The sequence below is a fragment of the Podospora bellae-mahoneyi genome, chromosome 2 (genome assembly GCF_035222275.1).
Source record: "Podospora bellae-mahoneyi strain CBS 112042 chromosome 2, whole genome shotgun sequence".
In the NCBI taxonomy this organism is placed as follows: Eukaryota; Fungi; Ascomycota; class Sordariomycetes; order Sordariales; family Podosporaceae; genus Podospora; species Podospora bellae-mahoneyi.
The window spans coordinates 1,288,677-1,316,377 of record NC_085881.1 but is presented as its reverse complement, the minus strand read 5'-3'; the positions used below and the strand labels follow the sequence as shown (position 1 = coordinate 1,316,377).

The following is a 27,701-nucleotide window of genomic DNA, read 5'->3' as shown; positions in this document are numbered from 1 at the left end:
GACAATTCCATCCATAAGAGAGAGAAGGACATTCGGCCAGACGCGGGTTAAATTCCTTAAAGAACATTGGACGGAGGCTGCTGGACAATTATATGCAGAGGGCGAATCCCCATTCCGGTCTCACGACCGACGAATTGACAAGCAGTTTTTGTGTCACGGTCACAGTTTTACATCTTCCGGGGGTACATATCCGTGGTGGTGTTTGTACGACATTGACAAGACGGCACAGGACGGGATCTTTGGACCCTTTATATTCGACCACCTACCTGTACCCTTTGGCGATAACCACCGCAGTAACGAACGGAACATCAGGTCCCTGCCAAGCAGATTGTCCTACCCCAAAGGACACAAAGCTACAGTATTCGGTGTGAGGGAGGGACAATACAACAAGCGGAAGAAGAGGGTGTTGTTGTGGGTGCCCAATTGTCAGATCACACTTTACGCCACATATCAACCCCTGACATCGTCGCCGCCGCCGTGTTTGAGCTTCACCTTGACAAAGCAATGGGCTGGCTCCCATCATCGCCCTTTCTCACCTCCAGAACCAACAACACTACCTACCTTCTTACATGACACGCAAAACCTCCTCCAACATGGTCCGCAACATCTCCATCCTCTCAGGCAACTCCCACATCTCCCTCGCCCTCTCTATCTGCAACTACCTCTCCATCTCCCCCTCCGAGCGCATCCTCTGCAAGTTCTCCTCTGGCGAGTCCCGCTGCGAAATCCAAGACTCCGTCCGAGGGAAAGACGTCTACATCATCCAATCGTTTGGCGTGGGGGAGGATCCAAACTACAAAGTCAATGACTACCTCATGGAAGTCTGCATCATGATCGCGGCGTGCAAAGGCGGGAGCGCAAGGAGGGTAACAGCCGTGTTGCCACTGTTTCCATACAGTCGACAGCCCGACCTGGCTTTCTCCAAGGCAGGGGCACCGCTTCGTGGGGATAAAGGAATGGTGGTAGACGGCGAGGGAAAAGCGGGATCTGGGAAAGCAGAAGCGTACACCTTTGAAAGCGTCCCCGTCACCCCCCACCCAAATATAGCTCGCACAGCAGGGTTGGGCAGCAAAGGGTTAGACATGGCCGATGTCGTCGGTCGAGTAACCAACAGCAATAACAACACCGGAGGAGTGGGATACCGAGGCGGCACCCCCTCCGGAATCCAAACCCCCCCTTTACAACTCATCACCTACGGAACAGGCAACAACAACAACAACAACAACAACACCTTCCCACCACCTCCCCCGGGGCAATTTACAACCCACGACTACGAAAACCCCTCCCTCATGCTCTCCCTCCACCCCCCCAAACCAAACTACAAACAATGGATGGCCCAATCCGGCTCCCTGGTCGCCGACCTCCTAACTTGCTCAGGCGCAGACCGCATCCTAACCTGCGACCTCCACGAGCAAACCTACCAAGGCTTCTTCGACATCCCCGTCGACAACCTCCACGCCCGCCCCTTTTTGTGCAAATACATCTCCCAGCACATCCTCCCCACCACCAATTCCGTAACAATCATCTCCCCCGACGCAGGCGGGGCAAAGCGCGCCACCGCCATCGCAGACGTGTTGAACCTCCCATTCGCCCTGATCCACAAAGAGAGGCGACACCCCAAGTTCATTCCCGGGAAGAAGAGCGCCAAAGCGACAATGATGCTTGTGGGGGAGGTAAAAGGACGGACGTGCTTGTTGATTGATGACTTGGTTGACACGGGGAATACCATCACCAGAGCGGCCAAGCTGTTGAAACGGGAGGGGGCTGAGAGGGTGGTGGCTGTGGTTACGCATGGGGTTTTCTCGGGGGATGCGCTGGAGCGGATCGAGAGTAGCGCCCTCGACAAGGTGGTGGTGACCAACACGGTTGACCAGACGGCGCATTTGAGGAGGTGTGGCAAGGTCGAGGTGCTGGATGTGAGCGGCGTGTTTGGGGAGGCGGTTAGGAGGGTGCACTTTGGGGAGAGCCTTGCTGGTTTGTTTGAGGGGGAAGGGATGTTATAGTGCGGCAACTCGAGAAGAAGGGCTGGGTTGGAAAAGCTGGGTTGATTTAGGGAAATTGGAAAGATGATGATACCCATTTTGGTACGAGAAAAAACATTGGATCCTTGTGTACGAGGTTGGATGTGCTTGGAATATTTGTTCTCGAGCAAAAGAATTCTCCCGTCATGGTTTCACGGGTCTAACATCGACTTTGGAGAGAAAGACCCCGTAGCAAAAAGGGTACGTAAATACGTTTTTGTCTCCTGTATATATAAGTATGTAATGTCCACTTGTGGGAATCCGATATCTGTCTAAGTACTTGCCGCCATGAACCAACCAACCTACCCACACACCCAGCCAAACCAAAACCCAACCAAACCAATATATGCATAAAATCCAAACCAACCCTCCCCTCCCCCTCCCGTGAAATGTCTTCCCTTAAACAAACACAACAACACCGCAAACATGTCAGAATCTTGCCTCAAATTTAAGCTTGACCCATCTCTTCTGCTCTGGCCAACTCCACCAACCTCTCCCTCCAGCCTTCACATACCTTCTCAAACCCGCCCACTACTTCACCACACACATTCGCACATTCCCTTCGCTCTAATCTCTCACCCCACTTCCCCTTTGCTAGCCACCTCTCCCCTTCCTCTCTCAGCTCCTCATCATGCTTGATCTCCGCCACGAGATCTTTTGCCGACTTTAACCTTCTTGTGGCAATATTGGTGGTTTGCCTTGACATGTGAATCGTGTCGCTCAGATAGTTGAGCGTATTCACCAGATCCGTCGTCAGGCTGTGAAGCGAGGATAATGACTGGAGAGCGGTTGTCGAAGGCCGCGGCATGAGTTCCGAAAGACTGATGAGCATCGGCAACAGCTCTTCGATAGCCTCCGGATCTGGTGGTGCTACCAGGGGCGACAAGAGCGGGAAGGAGAGGTTGTGCATTTGTCTGTTTTGATGGCTCAGGTGAGTTGTCACAGCCGAATGGGCGGTTATTAACCTGGTGAAAAAGAGCATTGTTAGCGTTTGAAAATATCCAGGTCGGAGGATGATTGGGAAGAAAATACCTAGTGGCACCACCCTCCACACCCGCTTGACTGCCCAAATCCCGCAGCCCTTCAGTAACCCTCTGAAATGTCCCATCCAACGGCCCTCCCGTCTTCTCTGTCCCCCGTCTCGCCAGACTTTCCACCTCATCCATTTTCTCTATTAAGCGTGGTGGCATCCCGCCATTGTCGAGGTCGCTCTCGCTGCCATATTCACTGCCGTCATATGCGCTGCCTTTTCTCCTGTGCCCGTGCTTCCCGCTGGGCGAGGGTACGCCCAGACTGTTATTCCTCAACCTGTGTGGGAGACTGCTTCCTCGTGATGGGCTGTGCTCTATATCGACACCGCTATCCCGCACCTGCTGGCCACCTTTCTGGTCCAGGTCTGTGTCATCCGTATCCTCGAAATTAGTTCCCGGTGTTTTGTGTGGGCTGTTTCCGCGGGTGGTTATCTGGCTTTTCTGTAGCTCGTTGTCGTCGTCGTACTCTCCCTCCGGGACATCCTCGTCGTAGTCGTCATAGTCATCGTAGTCATCGTCAAGCCCGGCCAACTCGTCGGCCAGGTTGCCAAGGCCGTTGCCGCCGCCATCACCGTTCATCATTCCCAAATCCATATCAGACGAGGCGAAACCGTTACGGAGGGGTGTCCCGGGGCGGTCGGCGAAGGAGGAGGCTTTGGACTGGCGGCGCTCGCGGGAGGGAGAGTACGAAGTGGTTTGGCTGAGGTCGAGAGATGGATGCCGGGAATGGCGCGGTGTGTACGACGCCATTTTGGAAGACTATCTGCGCGCGAGATTGCGCGCTTTGGGAGTCTGGAGTTGCGGTTATGACCGAGCAGGGTGAAGCTGATCGTAATGTCGGTCTGGGCTTGTGCTATCAGACGTTGCTATCGATTGCTTGTCCCCGCAGCCAGTGTTTCGATACGATTAAGTCTGAAATGGGTTGCCTCAACAGTGACAGGAAGAGTTCCTCAAAGTTCGCTTTCCGACTGCTGGAAGGAAAATCCGGGAGGATGACACAAAGTATTCTATATCAAAATGCGTGGTCTATAGTTGGGGTCGTGCGGGCCCAGTAGGCTGTTCGGTGGACTCGTCGTTGGGCAAAAAGTAGTGCTTAATACCTATGGAGGTCAGGTGTTCGGCGTTTTGTCAAGGGACAGCTGATGAGAGGAGCTTCGCATGAACTCCTCGTAGCTGCTTCACGTCCAAATCTGCTTCTCAGAAAGGTCGCATAAATTTTGGTTCTGTCTGCCGTCGGCCGAGTGCTGACGAGGGGAAGGGTGCCGGGGGTTCGTGGGATTGTAGGATGTCGGTGGTCCGAGATCGGTACGTAATCGCTATCTTGGTGAGCCTGATATCAGCGGTGTGAGTGTTAAGAACCAAGGTACTCTATTTCTGGCAGGAAACGGGCTCCGGCATTGGTTTTTGCTTGGGCAGTTTTTTGTGGGTGCAGGAGGGATACCCTGGATGCTGAAGCGGTAACAATTGCGATATCAGAAACCAAAGTGCTTGAAATGAAGTCGATGATAGCAGCAGCCAAGCTCAAGTTTCATCAATCTCTCCTTTGACTCAGGCGAGGTAGGTACCTGACAAGACGTCGCCAGGGGCTTGTGCCACAGTGCGTGCGGGTGTTGCGGGATGCTGCAGGACAGCCCCAACAGCCAATCAAAAGTCGTTATTTTCCCCTTTGGGCGTTCAGCTGGCCTAACAGACTTCCAGGTGAGTCACGCAGAATACTGTTAGTAGGTCACTGAACGTTGGATTATAAACTGCCCAGCCATTGTCAACTTTGACGCCTTCAACATCAAAGCTCCCCACCATCTGTCGAAGCTCAAATTTCACAAACCTCGACAGTCATGGCCAACTTTCGCCGGTTCAGGCCTGACGACCTGAACAAGCTATCAAAATGCAACCTGGATCCTCTCACAGAGACATATGAACTGTCCTTCTATCTTCAGTATTACGCAAAATGGCCATCACTCTTCCAGGTTGCTGAAGACGAGAATGGAAACATTATCGGATACAGTGAGTTGCACCACGTACACAGTTTGAATCTGACTTGATACTGAAAAAATGCTTAGTAATGGGAAAGCTCGAGTCGTCTCCTGACGTCTACAAATTCTCAGAGCATTATCTTCCTTGGCACGCCCACATCACAGCCGTCACCGTGGCCCCTGAGGCTCGCCGTCTTGGTATCGGCAAGCTCCTTACAGAGCAGCTCGAGGCCGCTGGTGATGCCGGAAACGCCTGGTTCGTCGACTTGTTTGTTCGCAAGACAAACTACAAGGCCATCAAATTCTATGAAAGTATGGGCTACAGTATTTTCAGGGTGGTCAAGGAGTACTATGGCGACCATTCAACCGACCCCACTCAGGCCAGCGAGGATGCCTACGATATGCGAAAACCATTGAAGAGAGATGTCAAAAAAGAGCACATCAGGGCTGATGGGGAGAAGCATGAGGTTGACCCAACCGACGTGTGGTGAGGTCTGAGATTATGCCACAGCATATCACCACGCCATACCTCGATCTTATCCAAAGGATTGGGCTCTTTGACGAAAGCTCACGAGCAAGCCATGATACCCAACATTACCACCGAGGACTCGCTGTCGGCATTCGAGAAACAACGTTTCCTCATTTATGCCGCCCTAAATGTTCCCGAATTAACATCGCGTGGTGGATGAGATGTAGTAGCAGTCACACGAGAGAGAGAGAGAGAGAGAGAGAGAGAGAGAGAGAGAGAGAGAGAGAGAGAGAGAGAGAGAGAGAGAGAGAGAGAGAGAGAGAGAGAGAGAGAGAGAGAGAGAGAGAGAGAGAGAGAGAGAGAGAGAGGAATGCAATGAAGTTTTATCAGAAGCCCTTGCATACATGCGAATGTAAGAAACAGCTGGAGCTTCCCAAGCCAATGCAGCTTTCGGTCTTTGTGTAACTTTTCCTGATGTGCTTCGGTGGATTATAACACACAGGCAATGTCGTGGCGCTGCCCTTAAGAAAATCTTCGATTTCGCAGATGGCAAACTAGGACTCTGAGTGGAAGAGATTCTTGATCATCGGTATGTTGAACTTTTCAAGCCAGATATCAGAAAGTCAATAATTCAAATGAGCACTTCGCCCAGCTCTCTGCTTTGGTGCAACTCGAGGTCCAAAAGTCTTTATGGATGCCTCGACAGACCTTGCAACAAGCAGCTCAGGGAAATCGAACAAGTATCTCTTCGAGATCGAGATGTGCTAGGTCTGGGTTTGGGGTTTGCATACTTAGTCCAACCAGGCCCTTGGATTCACCAGCACTCGCATTAGGGTCGTGCGATATACACTTGGGCCACACTCGAGCACTGCCTACGCAAGCAATCTGCCAGATTTCCGGCGATGCCCCTTCTTCTATGTCGGAATCAGGCAATTCCCCGATGGCCGACAAGATATCACGGCCGATGTACTCACATACAGTACACCCAATTCTCTCTCTAGCTTTCCCAGCCTGCCTCAAGACGTCCGCTCGTGCCATCAAACCTTATGCATCACTCGGCCCAGACCCAATGGTCCTTCAACGGCGCCTGTTTGATCCCTCTAGCGCGCCTCTACCCAGCTTTGGAAACTGTGAACGAGCAAAGAAACCATCTTCTCCAAATTCTGGAGTACATTAGCACACGATAGCGGCGGCCATCCACGTGGTTGATGGAGTTCACCTGCATGGGCACTGACTATCACAGCGCAAGGAAATAGCTTTGGACTCTCTGCTCCCACGAGCGGAGGTTTCGCAGGAATTACAAAAGGGGCAGCCGTGCTTGTCAAGCTGGTACTGACAGACATTCGATCATGGTGCGGACTGATTACTTTCCGGGTATATGATAGACCACCACCTCGGCCAAGAAACAGCACAAATTTTGTCATCATCGTGCTCATCTGTACTCTTGTCCTCATCGTTCTACAGGCTGAGTCTCTGCCCGGTATCGACTACGGTCCCCTCCGCGGTATCGATCACCCTCCTTGGTGATCTTCCGCTCGTAACAACCACAACAACACCACTACCCGCAAAAATGCTGGACCCCCTCTACGGCCTCGCCACCCTCTCCTCCTGGACACCCACCTTTGACCCCTCCAGCACCACAATCATCACCACCACCACCACCCTCCCCGAGCAGCGGGACCCCTCCATGCTGGACAACAGCAGCAGCTCCGACTGCTACTGGATCCGGCTCTTCCTCAAAGTATCCATCCTCTGCGGCTGGTTCAGCGAGCGAATCCGGTCCTACGCCCGGTTATGTCAAGAAGCCTGCCAAGAACAATCTGAAGAGCGCCGCCTCTGGACCCTCAACCCAGACCACCCCTCCTCTTCCCTTATCCCAATCCATTCCTCCTCCCTCCTCCGCCCCCTACCCAGAGGATCCCCAACAACCTTTCCCAAATTTCGCCTCCTCCCCGCCGAACTCAGACAGCAAATCTGGGCCGAAGCGCTCCCCAAATCACGCATCATGCTCCTCCAGCTCCCCAAGCAAAACAATCACATCTCCAACCTCACAGGCGATTGGCTGCACAAGTTTTCATCCCGTCCAAGAAGAGACACCACCACCACCACCAGCACCACTCGTCTCGCCAGGGGTAGATCTTTTTCGTCTCGTGAAGGGGAGAAATACTCCTTCGCCACCACCTCGTCCTCCTACCCCTCTTCCAAATCCAACATCTTCACCTGCAGCACACCTCCCCCGGTACTACTGTCTGTCTGCTCCGAATCGCGACTTGCCGCGCTCAAGAGGTATCGTCTCGGACTTGCTCCACGTGGACACCCCCAGCCGAGGATCTACGTTGATCTTTCGACCGACGTCATTGGTTTGTCGAATGAGGTCATGTCGTCAACCTCTGGGAAGAATTTGATCAGGCTGACGCCGGATATGAGGCTTGTCAGGCATGTCTGCCTGGCTGGGCAGAACGCGGGGGGGTTCATGAGCTCGAGGGGGGCGCTGGTGTTGGATTCGGTGGAGAGCTTGGTGGTGGTGGAGAATGGGTTATTTGGGAGCGGGATGGTGCCTAGGGTTGCGGGGCTGGATTGGGAGTATTGGGTTCGGTGGCAGTGTAGGAAGGGGTTGGCGAGGTTTGGGTTTGGGGGGGAGAGGTTTGGGGTGAGGGGGGGGGTTAGTACGAGGGAGACTTGGGAGGGGAAGGGGTTTGGGATGGGGTAAGTGGTGAGTAAGATGCAATTTTTTTTTTTTGGGGGGTTGGTGTTATGATGATGGTTATGACTTATGTGAATAAATGTTTGGGGTTATGAGGGGGGAGGGAGGGCTATGTATGGTGTGAAAGATGGGGTGATGTTGGGAGAATGGGTTAAGATTGGATGAGGTTGGAGGCGGGATGAAGATATATTGAGTGTGTACTATGTGGTTGTGATGATTCAGGAGTGATGGGTGAGGTTATGGTTTCTGATTTTAGGATCAGGAGTAATGGAGTTCTGCAAAAGGGAAAGAGGTAGAGTGACGATAAACGATTAGGCAAATAGAGTCGAAGAACTAATATACCGAGAGTAATAACTGATTAACTGTAAGAAAAGAGCAAGCGCGCGGTCAATGACAGTGAGATGTCGAGCATGAAGGAAAGACAGACGGATGTTGAAACACAGAGATATCCTGCCATTACCCCATGCCCTACGAAGATATCTCACTCACACAGAGCTCAGGTTTACATTAATTCGTCATCTTCTCTAGTCTTGTGGTCAGGTGAAAAGAGACTGCTTTAAATTCTTCAAGATCATGGCGGTTGAGTGGCTCTTCGGAGCATACCAATCTAGGGTTTACAATGACTTAGATATCTCGACGCCACCACGCCCCATTTTCCACACCAACAGAACCTAAAACCCACTTCGCAAGACTCAACCCAGTCCCAGTATATGGTTCCAATTTCCAAAAAGCGTTTCCGTGGCGTGGTAGTATAGCGGTTATTACACTCCCGAGTTAGAGCGAAGACCCAGGTTGGACTCCTGGCCCGCCACACAGCGTTTAATTTTCTCAGGGATAAGCGTTGAGAGCGTCTGTTCTTTTTGCCTTGTCTTGACAGACATCAAATCTCGAGCTGACTGGACCTCTATGGTTTTGACCACCATCTCCCAGTTACATCTCTTTTACATGGCCTGGCAAGAATGCAGGGTCATTTGGTCCAGTTGAGCATTGCACACTAAATGGCAACAGTGATAGATGAGGTGCTGAGATTCTCTAAAGATATAAATCTGAGATTATCCTAAGGCCCTAACATTCAAGAGGGAAGGTGGGTTCAAGGCCTCACTTCCAGGTGTGCCGGCGATGCCATCAAGCATGGGAAGGAGCGAGGCTGCCTCAGCGGAAGGTGCCAACGCATTTTCATCCATTGATGAACGCTCCTTCCGTCACTTAAGAGAAGCTGGGCGGATGCACAGGAAGATGCGTTGTAGGCCTCACTTTCCAAGCAATGAGAAGTTTGCTGGAAGGAGTGAGGTAGCTTCAGAGCAAGAAAGCAAGAGCGATCCCGTGTCGATGCCTTTCCTTTCCTTGACCTCTCTCCGTAGGGTCTCCAGGCTGTACCATTGAGGTCGAGAACCTGGACACAGCACACCCCAACATCTCCGAAAAGTACCTCTCGTCTTGCTTTCACACCCTACCTCGCAGCTCTCTTTTTGCAATCTTCTAGTTTGTCGAGGTTCTCTGAAGCCTTGCTGCGATCAGCACCGGCCCATCCATCAGTGGCCTCCCTTCCCTTCATCTACCACGATCATCAGCAATCGGCACTCAACCCATCACCAACTCATGGCCACAAAATCGCGCCGTCCTCAATTCTCAGCTGCCACGAAGCTATTAAGACGTTCGGCATACTGCCCTTTTGGGACAGTCTCGACAATTGATTTACCCAGCACAGCTGAAGCAGCAAAGTGCAACCAAACTTGCTCGAGCAACGACAGCCAACCAATCCACTTTTGTGAACTTCACCCCTATTCATCTTATTACAGACCACCAAACATCAGCACAACGCCATAAATACTCCCCCATCAGCGTTTGTAAGCGATTACGCCAGACTATCTTATCACTGCTCACCAATATAGCGATATCCCACCGTTTTGAAAGGTCGTTTTCCATTCGGCCAGCGCCTTCTAATTGGTCCCTAGTATCCATATCATGCAAAGACAGCAAGGCTTCTTCGGATACTTGCACCTTTCTCAAGCTCAGACCGCGGAACCGGCGTCATGATCCGAGAGACCAGAATGTCAGGTATCATCTGCCGTCCGTAGAGTCGGTAGGAGGTGCCTTATGGGTAGGATTTTGAGTCATTTCTCTGTCCTGGCGTGATACCGATACCTTCCAGTCTCTCTCATCCCAAGCTTGGTGGTGTACACTATCTCCCAAGTGTCCTTCAGTACCGCGGCGACTGTCTGGAGATCTTGACTTCAGTATACGCATGGCAGCTGGTGCCAACGCGGTGCTCATGCCGTTGCTGCACAAACGACAGCGGCTCATCGGGCGCAACGGCACAACTCACTGCAAGGTGGTGAATCTTGATATGGTGGCGGGCTGATGTGGTGTCGTCGTAGAACAAAGATTCGAGTGGTTCTCACTTCCATAAGGGCGAAGAAGTGCGCGGGTGCAAGCTTCCTCGTTGCTACCGCATTCTACAATCACGCCTTCTTCATGTTGCGTCTCTTTACATATCTTCAACTTCTGATTATCATGCTCCTTGCTGACAGCGACAGAATCCCCTCGTGTTCTGCACTTGATTCGTGGACATAAACTCCGCCTGACATCGGCAAGAGACGAACAAACATCCAGCAGTAGGCCAATAGCGGTTTTGTCCCTCACATTTGAGGGCTAGTAAATTGCCACCAAGGCAATGTACAACTCAGAGTACATCTAGGAAGGTGAGCATCCCAGGAGTATGACAGCATCAGCACTCTTCGAACGTGTTGTTTGCATAGGCCCCGAGTGTTGGGCACTGGAGACCGTCTTCGACCTGGATTCTCTGGTGCGCATCGCTTTGTACTCACATAGCCTTTACCTCTCCCTTTCCCGAGGAGAAGTACTACCCAGCAAGACTGATCAGATAAGGAATGTCCAACCGAGACTAGAAAGCCCAGAGGGGAAACAGGCTCGTCGACTCCTCCTCTTCGTCGATCCAGCCACTCGGGTTGACGAGAATTGTCAGAATGGATGTGTAGTACATACTCAATCCTCTGGCATATTCTGAATCAAAAGTTCCCAAGTTCCAGTTCGTTTTCGCGCTTGCCGGACTCAACCGTTGCAGTGTCAGCCTTTGCGGATGATGTGTTGGACAAGAACCTCCTCCCTACTTCCCCGGAAGCCCGGCCTGTCCGGCAATTCAGGTGGTAGTCGGGGTCCAGAACGAGGCCAGTGGGCGCGAAAGGGGGGACTGGGGGCTAGCTGACCGTTTTACGCCGTTATTCTACAGCTGGGACTGGAATGGCCTGGGTCGATCGAGACGCCACGACGTTCTTTCTGTCTCCGGGTCTAATATGCGGACTTTACTGGTTCGATGAAGGACAAGAGGTGAGTAACCTGGGCGAAGAGAAAACGAGAACTGTTTGCTTGTCGTGCTCGCTAACCGAGCCCACAACCTGCATACTTCAGATGCAGTCAGGATGAGTTGTCAATGAAAGCTGGAAGCGTATCGCCGGCCATTCCACCTTTTCTCGGCTGCAGTACCGGTCATGACATGCTGCTGGCGACTATGGATGCCCTTCTATCCCTTACTTCGCCGTATACATGATCACGATATCCCATCATCCTATCGCTTCTCGGAATTTTGTGTCTGCCTATCAATAGGCCGGTCACCCGCTCAACATCTACTCAAGCTTTATGTGTCTCATAACGGTTCCGAGAGCACGGTACGTACTTGAATCTCAGACCGCGGGTGTCGATGACGCCTAACATTCCGGATATGCTCACTCTTGCATTCAAACAATGCTCCTTGTCGTCAACTGTCTCACTCCCAGACCTAACCTGCCTACGCGAGCTTCACCAGATGCGAGTGTGTGTGGCAAAAGTGCACTTGATAGACGATATTCCGCCATCAAGCTCCAGCTGCCGCCCAGCCTGGCCTCAGGGGAAGCAGGCCAAGAGAATATCTCCAAATAAGACCCCATTATTTATTTCATCAAACGAGGCAGGAAGAGAGACATGCAGGAAGCAGGATGATGTCCCGCTTTGGGATCCGGCACCCCTCTTCTCGGAAAGGGGTTTTGGGGGGGAGGAAGAGGTGGGTGGTCAGGAAATCGATGTCCTTTCAGGTCTTGTTGACCGTTCCCGGTGACCAGTAGCCCGCCCGGCAGGGGATCAAACACGAAAGCGAAGCGCTGCCGCTGGAATAGATTAAGATATGGTGGTTGCAGGAGCCACGTCAGAGGAGAGGATGTCCAAAATAGGTGACAGTTTTGCCGGTTTGCTGGGCTAGAAGAGGACAAATCCTGCTTTTTCGTCAACACACATGGTCCTGTTTGGGAAAGAACACGGGCAGTTTTTTCATCGTTTTCGGAGAATGACAGAGGGAATACAAGCATTGTAACAGTCCGTCCAGCTGAGAACTTGGGACAGCTGGAATTGGACTACCACCCACAGCTCTCGAGTTCAGCTGTAGCCTGGCCATAGGGGGGTTATTTCCTCAACAGGTCTCCCCCGGCCTCGGGCTTTAGCTTTTTGCGAGCCTCAGAAAACCGAAAAGCCCACCACCGTTTTTTTTGTCTCACCACCACCCACATGTGGTACAAAATACAACAAGCGAGATCTTCTTCGTGAGACTTTTGGCTTTTTTCCTGTCCTTCTCCTCGGTGTCTCTTTTACCGACGACCGTTGACCTCTCAAGCCACTTTGGAACACAACACACACACAGAGAGAGAAAAAAATGTCTCGGAGCTTGTTTTTTTTGGGTTCTCGAAGCGGGGATGTACCCAGGTGTTGTGTGTTTGTTGGTGAATAATAGGAGCAGCTACCAATAGGAAGGAGACTACCAGTTCTTTCCTGTCTCACTTGCTTTTCTTTTCCCAACGGCGGGCGTTTGAAAAGGATCGAGACAAGAGAAGGGAGGTTATCTGGGTCAAGACAGGCATATTATGCCTTGGTTTTCCCCGAGTTGTTGTATATACATCATGAAGAGACAAAAGAAAACTGTGGGAAGCCGTTGTTGACTTGGAATAGGTAAGGTAGGTGGGTATCTCAGTCTCTGTTCCGCATGCCCGAGGTTATGGTTTAACTGACCCAACCCAGCTCGGCCGATTCAGACTTTTTTTTTGTCACATCACAACAAGGCAGTAAAACGAAGAAATTCTTTGCAGGAAGAGACAGACGGACAGCAGAATGGGTGATGTGAACGCTTTCGTCACTGCTTGTAGATGTGGCGGCGGGTTTGACACCCCTGTCCAGCTCAACAAATCCCCGTCGACTGGCTGGTAATCGTTGTTCCCGTTGCATTTTTGTCAATCTGCATTTCAACTTGCTTTGCATTTTCACATTCCAGGCTGGACATTTTTACTGGTAGTCATCCCCAGCCGTGTTTGCCGTTCAATATGTATTTTGTCCTGCCGGTATGACGTTGAATAAAATGGCTGGGGGTATAAGTTACAGCACATACGGTACCTATATCCACATACCGAGGCTCAACCAACCTCTTGTAAATGCAGGTGGTAGCGGGAAGGACAAGAGAGAAACTTGGTGCCGGGTTTGTACTATTGAACCCTGGGGCCGGGGGGAGGGGGATTTTGTCCACTTATTTTCTTCCCGCTACTATTTCGAGAATACATACATATCCAACGTGCAGTGTTACATCCGTAGAAAGGGAATAACTGTCTGAGGGGATATTCCGTACATGAATAGTAGTGTACCATATAGGTAGGTAGGTAAACATCCCGTCCCGTTTATTAACCTGGGAATAATAGGGTTTTGGAACGTCGGCCGGGAGGATATCCGAATTATTGAGAGATTTGACGTCCCGATGTTGCGCGCGCAACGCTTGCTGGAGCATAGAATTCTGGAGAGGTTTTAAGTGGTGGTGGTGGTGGTGATGATGATGATGATGATGACGATGTCGAACGAAAAAGAGAAAGAGGAGTTACAATGTCGTCCAAAAGGGGTGAAACATATCAGCATTTCACTCCTCTCTCTCACCCACCTAAGAAAATATAACATACACAAACAAAATACTCCCAAAAAGACACACAAACCTCAGACATACCACAAAACAAACCCCCCCCCCCCTTCCGCCCCTCATATCCATATCCATAGCTATCCACTCCCCCCCAACAACAATCACCAATCCATCTCTCCATGCTCCCATCCAAAACGGCAAGTCCATCCTACAAAATGGCGTCGTAAAGCCTCAGCTGAACCGTTCGCTAGCGATTACCAATACCAGTTAGTCCCCCTCACCAGGGGCCCCTGGGCAACCAAAAGACAAGAGAAAACGCCACCTTGAAGATCCCTCCGACATGATTGGACCCGACGCTGTGTGACAACGGTTTTTTGCGTTACTCTTTTGCGTCAACGCTAGGACGGATCGCTTCTTCCCCCCCCTGAAGAAAAACAAATAAAAGGTCGCCGAGTCGGGCTTTAGCCACATTGCGGAGTAGGGTGGTGCCCGAGCCGCTGGGACAGACTTGCAGCTACGGGGGGAGGGAGGGGATGATCATGAGGAGGAGGGTGGGCATTCGGATTTCGGGGCGCTGCCAGACATCGGGGGGCCCGGTTCGTTCGGTTGACCATCCTCCTTCAGCCAACGGGGAGGTGAGCCTTATCTTCCAGCTGGAGGCGGCTAGGAGCCCGAGGGGACGGGGCGTGTGGAGGGTGTGGCTGGTGAAGAGAGGGTGAAGGATGAGGTACGTATCTACATATCATCTGAACGGTGATGGTGACGGCGGTGGGGGTACCGGCTGGATCTCTGTAAGCAATACCGGCTGCTTGCATGCCGTTGTGAAATAAAAAGACCCCTCGGGAGCGCGGATACCGCAAGACAAGGGTATTATTTTCCCTGCTGCTTGTGGTATCAGGGTGGAAAGAAAAAGGTCCTTGGGAACATCGCTCAGTGTGTGTGAGATGACTGTATTCCACCTTGCTGGCGAATAAGATAGCGAGTAATTGCGAGGTTGCTACACTACGCACGGGAAGATCATGCAAGCCAGCAACAGGGAAAAATGACAAGTCCACCGCTCGTACAGAGGTCCAAGATATTTGACCCCTCTCCCCACGATCTGGGAGCCTCGTTGGTATACGAAACCAAGGTCTGTGTCTGGAGTATCGCAACATCGGGGGATACCAAACGAGAAGAGGGGACAGGGATAGTTGTCTTGGCGTGCTTGGCGGTTTTTGCATCGTGTGTGTGTGTCTGAGGGAGAAAGAGACGCGATACCACGGTAGCAAGGGCCCCCGTTGAACCGCCCAGCTGACCACCCGAGAGATTTGCAAGGACGATGTGTTCAATCTTGGCGGATTGCTGCGCTGTCTATTCTGACGTCGCGAGGAGGAACTTTGTAGTTGCAGCGAGAGCTTGACGAAGCGGAGACGTTCAAACATGCGGGAAGTTGCTTCGGGTCCGTTTCACCCGCACGCCTACCCGAACGGTTGGGTTTTACAGACAGTACAGTACTGTACTGATATCAGATCAGATCATCAAAGGCTGTTACTTGCCTATGAAGACGACGGCAGCAGCAGCAGCGGCAGCTGTTACAGCGTCACAGCATATTGGTTTGCAGTTCAAAGGGTTTTCTGGTGCTACCGGCACGCAAATCTTCGGAAGTTTGCCGTTCGGGCCTTCGGTGTGTCCTCGCATCGCATCATGGTTCGTTCCCAGGTTGGCGGGAAAAGGTGCTCATGTGCTGCATGGATGATATTCTCCTATAATCGTACATACATAGCCTGGTGTCGCTTGTGTGAGGGTTGTGTGTGAAGAGTATCAGTCCATGTACAACCCCCGCGCCCAGAGCTATAACTGGCAGCCGTTATACCCCAAAGATTTAATTATAGCGGTGTGGAAGACACCTTGTGGTGTGGTATGGTACGGGATTAGGGACTGCCAGTGGGTTCGGTTCGCTTGCGGTATGTGATAAACGAGGTGTCGTCGCTCTGCTTATCCGAATCAGAAAGGTGAAACATGGACAACCAGAGAGGCTCTGCCAAACATACTTCCATAGACTTGCCAGACCAACAACTTATTATTTGCGCAGATAATCGACACTCCCCTCGGGATCTGCATATCATATCACCGCCATCGCCGTTCCTCCTGATGTTGTGCGAGGTGATTCGATAACGGAGGGGGGTTTTCAGGGCAGATCTCGAGCAACTGACGATCGCCGGTCCGTGCCATCCCTCCTCCAGTACTGGTCCCAAAGACTGCTCGAATGTGGTGGGTGGGCTGGAGTCGCGGCGATCTGGTTTCCCGTCTGGGTCAGAAGAAGACTGCTCGGGAGAGTGCCGCGGTCGCTGCCGTCTGATTGCTGGATGTAACGTCAGGAACGAGGTTCAAACCAGCGCCGAGAGGCTACGAGGCTACGTTGGAGGATAAAGCAGAAAGCTACACTAAGCGCCGTTGCAAAGTCCATGCACCCCTACCCCCTTCCAATGCATTTAGCCGGTCGGGTACCCAAGTGGATGGGTCGCTGAAGAAAAGCCACCCGCTCAGGATCAGCACAGACCGGCTCGCTGGGATTTGAAGCTTAACCCCAGATCTCGGCCGCTACCATTTGACAGCAACAGTACCATCGACTGGCGACCGACTTGCCGTTTTCACCCCTTTTTAGCGAAGAGCCCCTCCCTTGGATATCAAGCTCCAGGAGCGTCTTTCTGAATCAGTAAGCGAAAAGAATACCACCCACTGGCGCTCACAACTGATAGGACCCCTCGCCCATATTTGCTACATGCTGGCCCTATATCATATCAGCCCTCAAATAATTCCAACGGGAATTATTGCGCACCTGAGGAGTCCGACGATCTGGTTCACCGGGTTGGCTAATCATGGGAGCTAGCCACTGGCGCGCCCCAGCAGCTTGGGACGAGGCCGTCATGGGATGACGAGGGATGCTACCCAGCAATCCCATTGCTCGACACTTGTTTCTTTTTCGCGGTCTCGAGTGTTTGATCACGTTGTCACCGCCATCTCAGCCGTTGAGGAATGACACGTATCAGCACTGATTGGGTTCTCTCTGCAGGAACAACAATCTGAACTGGTTATTGCGGTGGAGAGATTTACGAGCATCATGAGGCTCTCTGTCCAGATATGGAAACCAGGGGGGGCAAAGGAACATCACGATCTTGCCATGCCATCCCCCGGTTGCTGATGGTTCTCGCCGCCTTCCAGAGCCTCCCCCCCAAAGATGCCCGCGTGGAGGCGCCCGCCATCTCCGGATCGAGTGTCAGCCCTGTGTGGCTACACCAACTGCTAGGTCTCGTACACTGCAAGAATGCGGTCCGGGACTGGATGCGCGCGCCTGTGAAAGGTGTGGTGTGCTCTGTCTGCATCTTGAGGCCTTTTTCGTCCCTTCTGGAACGAGGGACCTCCCAAGAAAGAACCAGAAACGGGACGGCCGTACGCGAATTCATCCCATGCCGACTCCACGAGGATCATCAAAAAGGAGGGGCGGATTGGCTCAACCGACACTGCACAATAGCGGCCCTGCTACATGATGCCTAATGCGAGCCGCGATAATACTGTATTGCGTCGCGCCAGAGTGGTTTTGGAAGCCCTCTGCTCCAAGAACCCCCGGGCCATATTATATGTCTTAAGAGAAAAATGTTGTGGATGGGTTCAGCTTGGTGGAACGGGACTGGCAAATCTTGGGGATTGCCGAAGACGGCAACCTCTACACTACCTAACCCCCCAACAGACTTGAAAATCCCCTACAGATGGGACAAGCCATTTCCTGCAAGCCACTGGACCTAGGGTCATGTATTGTCTCCTTGTAGTCAGGTAGGTGCAGGTCCTGATTCAGACGTTGGTTACCGTTTCGAACGGCGTTGCGCCCGCTGAGGAAGATCGACCTCAAGGAAGAAGCTTCTCACTTGTCAGGTGAAATGATGTGCTGCCAGCAAGGGGACGGCGCCGTCCTAACAAAAACCACTCAGAGCTATCAGCCAGAGGGGAAGGTAAATCGGCGCACTTTGCAGCACGACTACTCGGCAAGCTTTGAGTATAAGGAGTCTGGATCCATATCCACTAGGAGGGGCAGAGGCGGCAGTCATCATCTGTGGATCGGAGGATTCTCATCGACAGTGAGGTGTGAGTGTGGGTGAGAGTGAGAGTGAGAGTGACAAGAGGTGGTCCGTGATGCAACAAAGTGTGTGATGTGATAGATGTGTGAGTGAAGTGGTGGTGTTGGTTGCGAACAGGCCCCTGCCAGCGATCATCAAAGCAGACAAGGCCGGCACGGGGCAGCTGAGATGAGATCCCTGTGCCATCCTTGCTCCCCGCGGTGACGGACGATACACAGCGTATACAGCGTCCAGTAATACGGTAATAATAAGGTACGGTTAAGAGACCGGGATCCCAATAATAATCCCACAGCTGCGACGCCGCAATACAAGAATCATCTATACCGTTATGCTGTCTTTTCCATCACCGCATCCAACGCATCAAAATCGACGGCGACGGGACTGCACTGCAGCACACGGTGCTCCAGGAAAAATTGCTCGCCTGACACTGCACACTGCACACTTGCGGACTCCCCTGAACCTTCTTTTCTTGCTGGAGTCACTGCCGATGCTGCTGTCCATGTCGGCGTCGAAGGCGATGGCGATGGTGGAGGTACGTACCTCTCAAGCCACATCAAACCGCATCAATTAAACTCTCCGATACCCTTGCCGCTGCCATTTGCGGCTAGCCAACCGCCAGAATATCTGGAAACTCGGACGTACCGAACTCAATTCGAGACGGCCAGTAGGTACCTCTGGAAAGTACATCTGGCCTCACCCCCACCCCCCCGAGTTACCTGTCTTTCCTCCACAGCTCTCGCCAGCACTGTGAAGGTTTTAGAGTACACACGCCGTCGACAGCTCAACGAGGCAGGCGGCGCCACACCCCCATTGACATCAAATGAGGGACGTTGGAGATTCCACATGTCACTGATGAACGGGTACGGATATTTCTCAACCTTGTTGTGGCGCCAGGCTCTATCGTAGCTCAAGCGGGAAGACGACAAGTGTAGGCAGGTACCTTACAGATGGAGTCGTTTCATCGTTTCGTCGTGTCGTGTGCTGGCGCTGATGAGCGCTGTCCTGTTTTTGCTGCTCTGCTCTGCTCCAGCAGCAAGCAGCCCGCCCAGAGCTGGGCCCGGGAACAGGGATGCAGGAGACGGGGGCCTGTTTGTGGACGGCTCCCCCCCCAACTGCCCCTGCCCCCGTTTCTTGAGGTTTGCTGGTGGTACCCATGTCCCTGCACCGAAGTTCCCTCCTCCACCTGGTTTAGCAGCGCCCACAAGTGTCCCCACAAGTGACAGACCCGGTCCCAAGTACCATCCAGAGCCAAGCCGTGGCCTGCTTGCCAGTTCGCTTGTTGTTCCCTCTTGGGTCTCTGTGCTCACACTCTGGGAATGATACTTATCAGACCTCCTCCTCCTCCTTCCTCGTCGAACCATTGTACAGCTTCATCCACCATCAGACAACTTCATCATCAACCATCACCACCAACATCACCACCCATCAAACACCACTTCCCAGACTTCTACATGCTTTACTACCACCCCGACAATAGCACCGCTCACCCTTGTGCTTCGGCTGCTCTGTCTCACTACACCAACAACCACATCATGACTGCCCCATCTAACAACCACAGAAGAGGCCCTTGGTCTGCCCATGAGGACGCCTATCTCATGTCTTTGGTCCAGCACCAGGGCCCCTTGAACTGGGTACGCATCTCCAATGCCCTCGGCTCCAGAACACCAAAGCAGTGCCGCGAAAGATATCACCAGAACTTGAAGCCTACTCTCAACCACGACCCCATCACGCCCGAGGAAGGCGTCATCATTGAGACCATGGTCCAGCAAATTGGCAAGCGATGGGCCGACATTGCCAGACGTCTCCACGGCCGCAGCGACAACGCTGTAAAGAACTGGTGGAACGGGAGCCAGAACCGCAGAAAGAGACAGGACAAGCGCAAGGCCACAATGACCACCACCTCGCTCCAGTATCACGGCCGCGAGGTATCCCCGCTCATGTCGCCCATGGCCCCCCTCCCTTCGCGGCCCCTCCCCCTTCGCCAGGCCCACAGCATGGCTTCCCAGAGACCTCTACCTCCGGTGCCGCCTCTTCACCCATCCTCCATGCACGATGCCCAGTACGGGCTCGAGACTCCCATCCCTTCCCCCGTCTACTCTCCCGACTCGGAGGCGGCCCCCTCTCTGATGTCGGACAACGGATCCCACTACGGAGCCTCACCCCAGGCGCCATCCCCACCGCAGCGCTACTACGACTCGAGGCCCGAGAGTACCATGCTTGCTCCTCTCAAGACAGCCCCCGAGGATGGAGTGTACTCTTACCAGACCTCTGCCTCTGCCGCGGACAACAGCAACAACGGCAACAACAGCAACAAACTGCCATCTCTCACCGACGCCGCTCACCCAATCCACTCCCCAGACTTCAGACTCAACATGTCTCCCGTCTTCCCCCGCAGCGACTACCCCAGACAGCCTCTTGCATATGGCGCTCCTGCTCCCCAGACCAATGACTACTCCACCGGCCGCCAGCACCACCACCCTCTTACTGCCCCAAGCTCTCCCAACGCCCCGGCTTCCACTTTCAAGCTGAGCGACCCCGGACTGAGCGCCGTCAGCAGAATTGAGGAAAGAGTCAACAGACTTTCAGTCTCCAACCTGGTTGACCCATCCCTCCCTTAGTTCGGGCATGCTCCACCTGCGAGTCCCAGACCAAAGAACAAGACTCTTGAGCAATAACACCAAAAAAAAAAAACACGACTTTGGATGAGGGGCAAACAAAAACAAAAGACGGGACTTGCAAGGTTTTGCATAGCGAGTGGCTTTCTTCCCCTGGGTTTTTATTCTTTTACTTTTTCTTTTCCTTTGTCGACAAACCTGTGTTTATACTGATGATACCCCGTCCATACGAATTGGTCCCTTGTTTTACATTATTCTTTTCCTTTGTTATTTTCATTTTTACTTTGTACATTTTTTCTTGCTTTAGTCTGCAAGGGTTCATTCTTGGATAACATGCATATACTCTATGGATTTGATGGGTGGTGGGGGGAACGACTTTCTGCCAGGGAGGTTGGATGACATGAGCGTATGAAGGAAAGGAAAAAGCGATGTGGATTACCATGTATAATAATTACCGACTGACGATGTGGCTCTGGCTGCAAGGAGAGAGAGCGAGAGAGTCTTAATACATATGACGATACCGCTGAGCCCTCTGGGCGAAGTTGGTGAGGGGATTTGCACATACAGTTTTACTTGTTCGGCTGCTTTCGGTGATGATGTTTTTTTTTACCTTGGAAGTGGGCGGGTAATCACTGGCCGTCGAGAGTTTACAAGCTTGGCTGGTGACCGACAGGCAAGCAAGCCCAGATCTCCACATTGCGCTGCTACTGGTTTTGGGTTTGTTCAATTATCCCAGAAGGGATTGGGTGGACAACAGGCAGGCAGAGACTTGGGCCGCCACTGCCACCAACATCCCCTGGAAACAGCAGGGGAAAGGGACAAAAACGGGGAACAGACATTAGACTAGCCCCATTTTTTTTTCCTCCGTACGTTCTCGGTCATACCATCTCAAGGACCTAGGCCCAGATGGAGACCGGGACTGGGGGGTATCTTTTTGGTGGTCTACATAGGGCAGGTTGTTGTGAATTGTGAATAGCGCCGGAGATAGGTTAGGGGAGGATTGAGATGTGCAAGATGGGAAGATCACAATCATCATCATCATCACTGTCAACAAGAAGGAAACCAATTTCGTCATTGATGATGAGAGAAGAAAGAACTCCGCCGGATAACTAAGTTCAACGGCGGCTGGAAGGTTTCGTTCCTTAGCTCCCCTAAAACGAACGGCGGCCAGTTCTTGGACCTATCCGATCTGACAGAGAGGCCTGACACGAGCTGGAGAGGATTTGTGGAGTTTAACAGCCATCTTGCTGATCACTTTGCACAACTTTGGTTTAGGGGGGGTGGTTCATCCCACAACGGCCCGATCGTGAAGACGTTTCTGCATTGTTGATCGGTGTTGACGCTTGGAGCCCAATGGTCGATCTGGAGACAGCCACGAAGGATTCTGGGGCGGTTTTCCAAACCAAACTGATCAATGACGATGCTTGATGATGAGAAACAAGGACTTGAAGGGAGGTAATCCACAAACCGTTGGGCAGCTGGTGGACACGCTAACTAGCAAACTGCTTCAAGATCCTGCATCACGAGGAGCCGTTGGAACGGGATTTTTTTTATTCAGGTACAGTACCTCGCAGTAGCTTCGTGGGGTTTTGGAAAGGTGTATGCATGTAATAGAAAGGCAAAGCTGTCATTGATGCCTCCTTCGCGGCGTATACAACCTGTCTAGGTAGGTACCTTACCCCGGACTTGGTTTTGTTGACTCGATCCATTCATAAACCAAGGCCGTTTGTACACGCTGTGGATATTGAAGAAGGCCCCCAAAAAAAAAAAAAAAAAAAATGGAAGAGGAATTGGAAATGATCGTCGCTTTTCCCCCGATCTGTCTGTTCAGACCGAAGCTGTCCCGATCGATAATCATTTTCTTCCGCAATATGGAGAAATTTCTTTTTTTGGGGAAGTTGTGAAAGAAAAATGCCAAGACATTCAACCAAAAGGTATTAGAGTTATAGCTAACCCTGGCTAATTCCGAACCCAAGGTATCATCCGCAAGAATTGCCAGTGTAGGTATAGCTTTTCTCCCCCGTTGTTGTCAATCTTACAGGGCGGCGGCCTTGCAACAACAAAGCGCAAGAATACAAGGGGCACAGAAAAGAAAAGGGAGATCGTCGTGATCCTTGTAAGTTTGTTGTGTGTGTGTGCGTCGTGCGGCGTATCGGTTAGTTGAATAAACGGAGAGAGAGAAAGTAGTAAAAAAACGGAAGATTTGATTGGAGAAAAGTGACGCTAGTGTAAGGGTTGCTTGTGGCACAGCGTCTGAGCCAAACAGTCGGGTGCCATCGTTTTTGATTTTGATTGATTGATCGACGCGCTACGTTCCGCTCCCCGACCGCAACTGGCGAGGCGCTATTACCAAGTGGTGAGTTGTTGCAAGCTGAAGAAACGTAACGCTGCAACCCTTTTTTTCTCCACACTCTCTTCTCACCTTGGCTTGGTCCGAATCCCGTTCTCCGCCTGACCTTGGTTGAGTTGGGGCATAGCGATAGCCTCACTCACCTTGCAGGGCAGAGCGCAAGAAATAACACTCAGCTATTATCACTTCCCGCCTCACTGGGATTGTGCGGTTGTGCCTCATTCAATACTTTTTGTTTGGTACATACTACATACATCACCGCACGACAACACCACGCCGGGGATCTCCAGCCCGCCGCGCACGAAACCAAGCCGGCATTCGCGTCTCTCACTCCTCATTCTCAATGTAACCGCAGCATTTCTCTTCCCTTTTATAAACACATATCAAAAGAAACGCGGGCTGGACGACGACATCCATCCATCCAGCCGTCCAGCAGTCACCCGGCCGAGCAAGCTCGGAGATGCATCATCATCACCACTCCAATACAAACCAGGTCCCCTAGCAGCCCAGGCGGGTAGGGGCTTAACGTAAAAAAAACAAAAAAGAAGAAAGAGAAAAGTACTGACCTGCGCACGCGTGGTGTCCCCCCCCTCACCCATGTCCTCGGGAAAGGTTTCCAGGTCGGCGACCTCGCTCGCCTGTCAAATATCGACGATGATGTTCCCGGCCTGGCGTCTGTGCACCACAATGTACCACCAAAAACCGACAGTGTAGACCCCGCAGCAGCCGCTCTGCTGGGGGAGGCTAGTGTAGTGTGTTATATCAAACTTCGTTTAATGGTTCTTGGCGGGTTGTGTGTGAGGAAACGAAACATGAGATATCATCTGGAACATGGGATTGATGAAAAACGAAACAGGAAACAAGATCGTTGTTTGCTTCTTTTTCTTTTTTTGTATCCTTGGAAAAAGAGGCGTTGATACCAAGCCCGATCTCGAGCGGCAGGGGTTCACTTTTCAACGTTGTTAGTGACTTTTGTGTGATGGGGGCCATTTTTCTCTTGACCGTTTATTTTTCCGAGTCAAAATCACATCGTGGAGAACAGAGAGACTCATGACCAAAAGAAGAAGAAGAATCAAAAACGGTGCCGCCCACCGGGATCTCTTTCTTTCAGGACACCGACATCATCAGTGAAGCAAGCAAGCCTCCTCGTCGATTACAGCATATTGTTCCCGATATGGAACCGGGGCGGGAGATGATGAGGACAACTCAACCTGCATCGCAGCATCCCGGGTGGATGCCCGTTTATGACGAAATTGTTTCTCACTCTCTGCCTGCCTTTTCCAAGCGGTCTGGATTTTGCAACAGGATACCACGATATCAAGGGAGGGAGGGCGATGATCTGCACCCGGAAAGAATATCTGCCGAGCAGATCCCCAACGACGGTCGGTCTTGGGTGGTGGTAATGTGGCTGACACCCAAGACAGTCTAGGTTCACATCGAGACAGTCCAAAATTTTGCTCTTCACCGAAGGTCGAAAATGGCTTGGTTTTTTTTTTTTTTTTTTTTTGGTTTGGACGCCATGATGATGTGCCTCGTGGATATCGATCATCTTCAACCCATGCCCCCTAGAAGATTAACCCGGGCTTGTTATGCCGAATGGCGTTCTTACGGCGGTAGTGATATATCAAAGCGCTACGGCGGGATTAAGAAACAAATGTCGTTAGTTTCGGGGGATATCCATGAACTATTATCTTGCTACAGGCTTATTATTACCGCCCTTGTGGCCATTATTTCATGGCGCATCCGATCCTCTGGCGCCGGCGCCGCAAGCACGCACGGGCAGCAGGAAGGGAACAGGAACGTTGACGATAAAACGGTCAGAGACACAACGGCGCGCCGTCGCTGGCCGGGCGACGGGAAGGAAGGAACTCCGCTGCAAGATCACAAGTGGAGAGATCTCAAAGGGTGTGACTCTCGTGTTTGGTGACACAACGGCGGACGTTTTGCCGATCATATCAGATACTGGCTCTTTTATTTTGTAAGACTTGAAAAGGAAGAAACAGGCAAAAAAAAAAAAAAAAAAAAGTCCGAGCAAGAGTTGTGTGACGGGCACACAAAGGCAAGCAATACGACGTCCCTCGACATTGCTGACAGACAGGCTGTATTACAAAAGATAAGTTTGTGTTCCCCTATCTTTCTTCTTCCTGTCGTCCGGAATTTGCTTTCTTTCGAGAAAAAAAAAAAAAAAAAAAAAAAAAAAAAGCGCTTTCACCAAATCCGTAGCGTTATGTTACCCAACTCCGTAAATCCACCGGAGAACACAGTCGTTTCCCTCTCTCACTCTCTTCGGCTTTACCTGGCAGTGTTTATCGCCGTTGCCTGTTGCTCAAAAAGCTAACCCCCCTCCATCCCCTGATAAAACCAAACAAGTTCACCCACTTCTCCCCACCGTCGGGGTGGACCTTGAAGCAAAGAGGCATTATCCCCGTCTGCCATGTGCTGCTGCTGCCCTCTTCCACCATGGCCCCCCCCAGGCTCCGACCCCATACCCCTTTTGTTTTTGTCCCCTCCACAGATCCGGTTTTCCCGTTTGTTCCTGTCGCGTTCAATAGTCTACCGATAGCGTTCGAGCGAGCGGCGGGGGACCCGTTAAGGAAGAGCTAAATCCGCCGTGGTTGATGTTGATGATGATGATGATAATTCCCTCGGCCGCCGTTCGTCGGCTTGCGCTCCTCCCCCCCCCTCCTCTTCCCCCACAGGGGAGAAAGGACCCCATCTCTTTTCAGCACGACAGGGTTGTTCGAATCGGGGATGGACCCCTTTCTGATCACGCACACGCATGTATCACGCTTCGATAAAAACGTTGGTAAGTAACGGCTTGAAACGGCTTCACTAGTAAAGTTAAGCCGGGGAAATCGCCAAGTTTTCATGACAGTTGAACCACCAACCAACAGGAACGTGTGCTGCTGCGGCGGGCGGTTAGAGCGAGAGAGAGTGTGTTTGAATGCCTCAAACTGGTTGATGAAATGTTGGAAGCCGAACGAGGCTCTCGATATCTCGATATCTCCAAAACTCCGGACACAAAAAGTGTATCAGCTGCAATGTTTAATCCAAACCCAGCAAGAAAAACTACCAACACACTTATGCAGACACTCTGACACTACTGCATCACAGACAGCTACTGGATCCAGCACCGGCCGGACGTACGTTGCCGGCCCGGCCAGTTGGTGCTGGCTATCTTTTCTTCCTCCCTTGGCCCCGTGGCCCCCCTTCACCCTCAGATCGCGCACTATCTTGATAGGCGCGGAGAAGCCGTTGAAAAAAAAAACAGTTGACGATCTGACACCAGCACACCACACCACTGTTCTGGACTGGCTGGGCCATGTTCTTGCAGGCGGTATGTAACACACAAACTTGCACCTGTGCCTCATTTTCGAAGTTCCTCAACTGCAGAGACGGGCGTAGTTTCCCCGTATTACTTTTCACTACTTCTTTTTTGCCACTGTAATGCAGCATCCAAACAGAACCACACCGCACAATCTAGCAACACTGAAAGCTTTGACAAACTACCTACACCCACAAAAAGCCAAGCCCACCGCGCCCAAGGAGACGGGTTACACTCACAACTAACAGCACACCTTGACCTTAGTACATTCCCAAAAAGGAAACCAGCTCATCGTCAACCTATGCCTGTGTACCATTACTACAATCGGCTCCAGATTTCCACTGTCAGTGAGAAACTTGTGGAGTTTTTACACACCCACAATCCTCGGTGTCGACCTTTTGTGGTGGTGGGAGTGCCCACAAAATCTTACAGGCCGAGTCCTGGTAAACTCTCAGACACATCGAAAAAAAAAAAACCGTTGGAGAGCGGAGAGAAAGATGGGGCCCGGTTCTCCGCTTTCTTGTCTTGGTTCGGCTTGTCTCTTGTCAGCAAAAAGATCGTATCGGATTCGGTTGTGAAACACGTGGGTGACGGGTTTCTTACCGAGATACGGCAACTTTGACGGACGCTATCTTTTAGCACCAAAGCTGTCTTTGATGAACTGCCAACTCCCAAGAACGCCGTCCACCACTGGCTTCGTTTTGCAAAGATTGATAAAGAAAGTGGCAAACTACCATCTCCTTGCTCCGCTCATTTTCAGCTCACTTGCAAGCCTCGATATGGGACCCCACAGCCCTTCCACAACCTCTGTTTTGAGGCCAAGCTCGCGAGAGCGATACCGAGATACCGAGCCTGCTGGAGGTCCAGACCCCTTTGCTGTCAGGAAAGTGGTGTGTGCGGCTTTTCCGGCTCGTCAGTTCTATCACCTCAAACAACGATGTGCTCAGATCAGCAGATGAGGCTCAAGTGAAGCCTCAGGTGGAGAGTCAGCCTCACAACCGTTTCTCCACGGGAACCTTCACGGTGACAGCCATAACCCTTGCTGACCGTGATGGTTTTAAAGAGTCTTCCACTTTTCACCACACCTGCCTCCATTCTTGTGCCGTCCTTTGCCGCCTCGGCCGGCACCGCCTCTCAGTTTCCACCTCCAACAACGCCTCAAC

The 27,701-nt window shown here is 51.9% G+C and overlaps 5 protein-coding genes and 1 non-coding gene across 6 annotated transcripts; 4 read left to right on the top strand and 2 right to left on the bottom strand.

The window, feature by feature from the left end:
- Nucleotides 1-569: 569 nt before the first annotated feature.
- Nucleotides 570-2,003, top strand: PRS5_1 (ribose-phosphate pyrophosphokinase; the record flags this gene model as incomplete). Its single annotated transcript, XM_062875992.1, has 1 exon — nt 570-2,003. One exon carries the CDS (start codon nt 570-572, stop codon nt 2,001-2,003), a length of 1,434 nt encoding a protein of 477 aa, XP_062734542.1.
- A 205-nt stretch (nt 2,004-2,208) lies between these two features.
- QC761_202630 (uncharacterized protein) lies at nt 2,209-4,578 on the bottom strand. The gene is made up of 2 exons (XM_062875990.1): nt 3,054-4,578; nt 2,209-2,986 (listed from the first exon to the last, which is right to left on the bottom strand). The coding sequence occupies exons 1-2, from the start codon at nt 3,800-3,802 to the stop codon at nt 2,470-2,472; spliced, it is 1,266 nt and encodes a 421-aa protein (XP_062734541.1). The 5' UTR covers nt 3,803-4,578; the 3' UTR covers nt 2,209-2,469.
- A 244-nt stretch (nt 4,579-4,822) lies between these two features.
- On the top strand, nt 4,823-5,744 carry naa20 (N-alpha-acetyltransferase 20). The gene is made up of 2 exons (XM_062875989.1): nt 4,823-5,056; nt 5,113-5,744. Exons 1-2 carry the CDS (start codon nt 4,888-4,890, stop codon nt 5,514-5,516), a joined length of 573 nt encoding a protein of 190 aa, XP_062734540.1. The 5' UTR covers nt 4,823-4,887; the 3' UTR covers nt 5,517-5,744.
- Nucleotides 5,745-6,872: 1,128 nt separating this feature from the next.
- Nucleotides 6,873-8,204, top strand: QC761_202610 (uncharacterized protein; the record flags this gene model as incomplete). The annotated part of the gene is made up of 1 exon (XM_062875988.1): nt 6,873-8,204. The coding sequence occupies one exon, from the start codon at nt 6,873-6,875 to the stop codon at nt 8,202-8,204; it is 1,332 nt and encodes a 443-aa protein (XP_062734539.1).
- Nucleotides 8,205-8,938: 734 nt separating this feature from the next.
- QC761_0033800 lies at nt 8,939-9,009 on the bottom strand. The gene has a single exon. It is a non-coding gene; the product is annotated as a tRNA-OTHER (tRNA).
- A 9,600-nt stretch (nt 9,010-18,609) lies between these two features.
- Nucleotides 18,610-20,866, top strand: QC761_202600 (uncharacterized protein; the record flags this gene model as incomplete). The annotated part of the gene is made up of 2 exons (XM_062875987.1): nt 18,610-19,108; nt 19,633-20,866. Exons 1-2 carry the CDS (start codon nt 19,092-19,094, stop codon nt 20,864-20,866), a joined length of 1,251 nt encoding a protein of 416 aa, XP_062734538.1. The 5' UTR covers nt 18,610-19,091.
- Between the last annotated feature and the right edge of the window lie 6,835 nt (nt 20,867-27,701).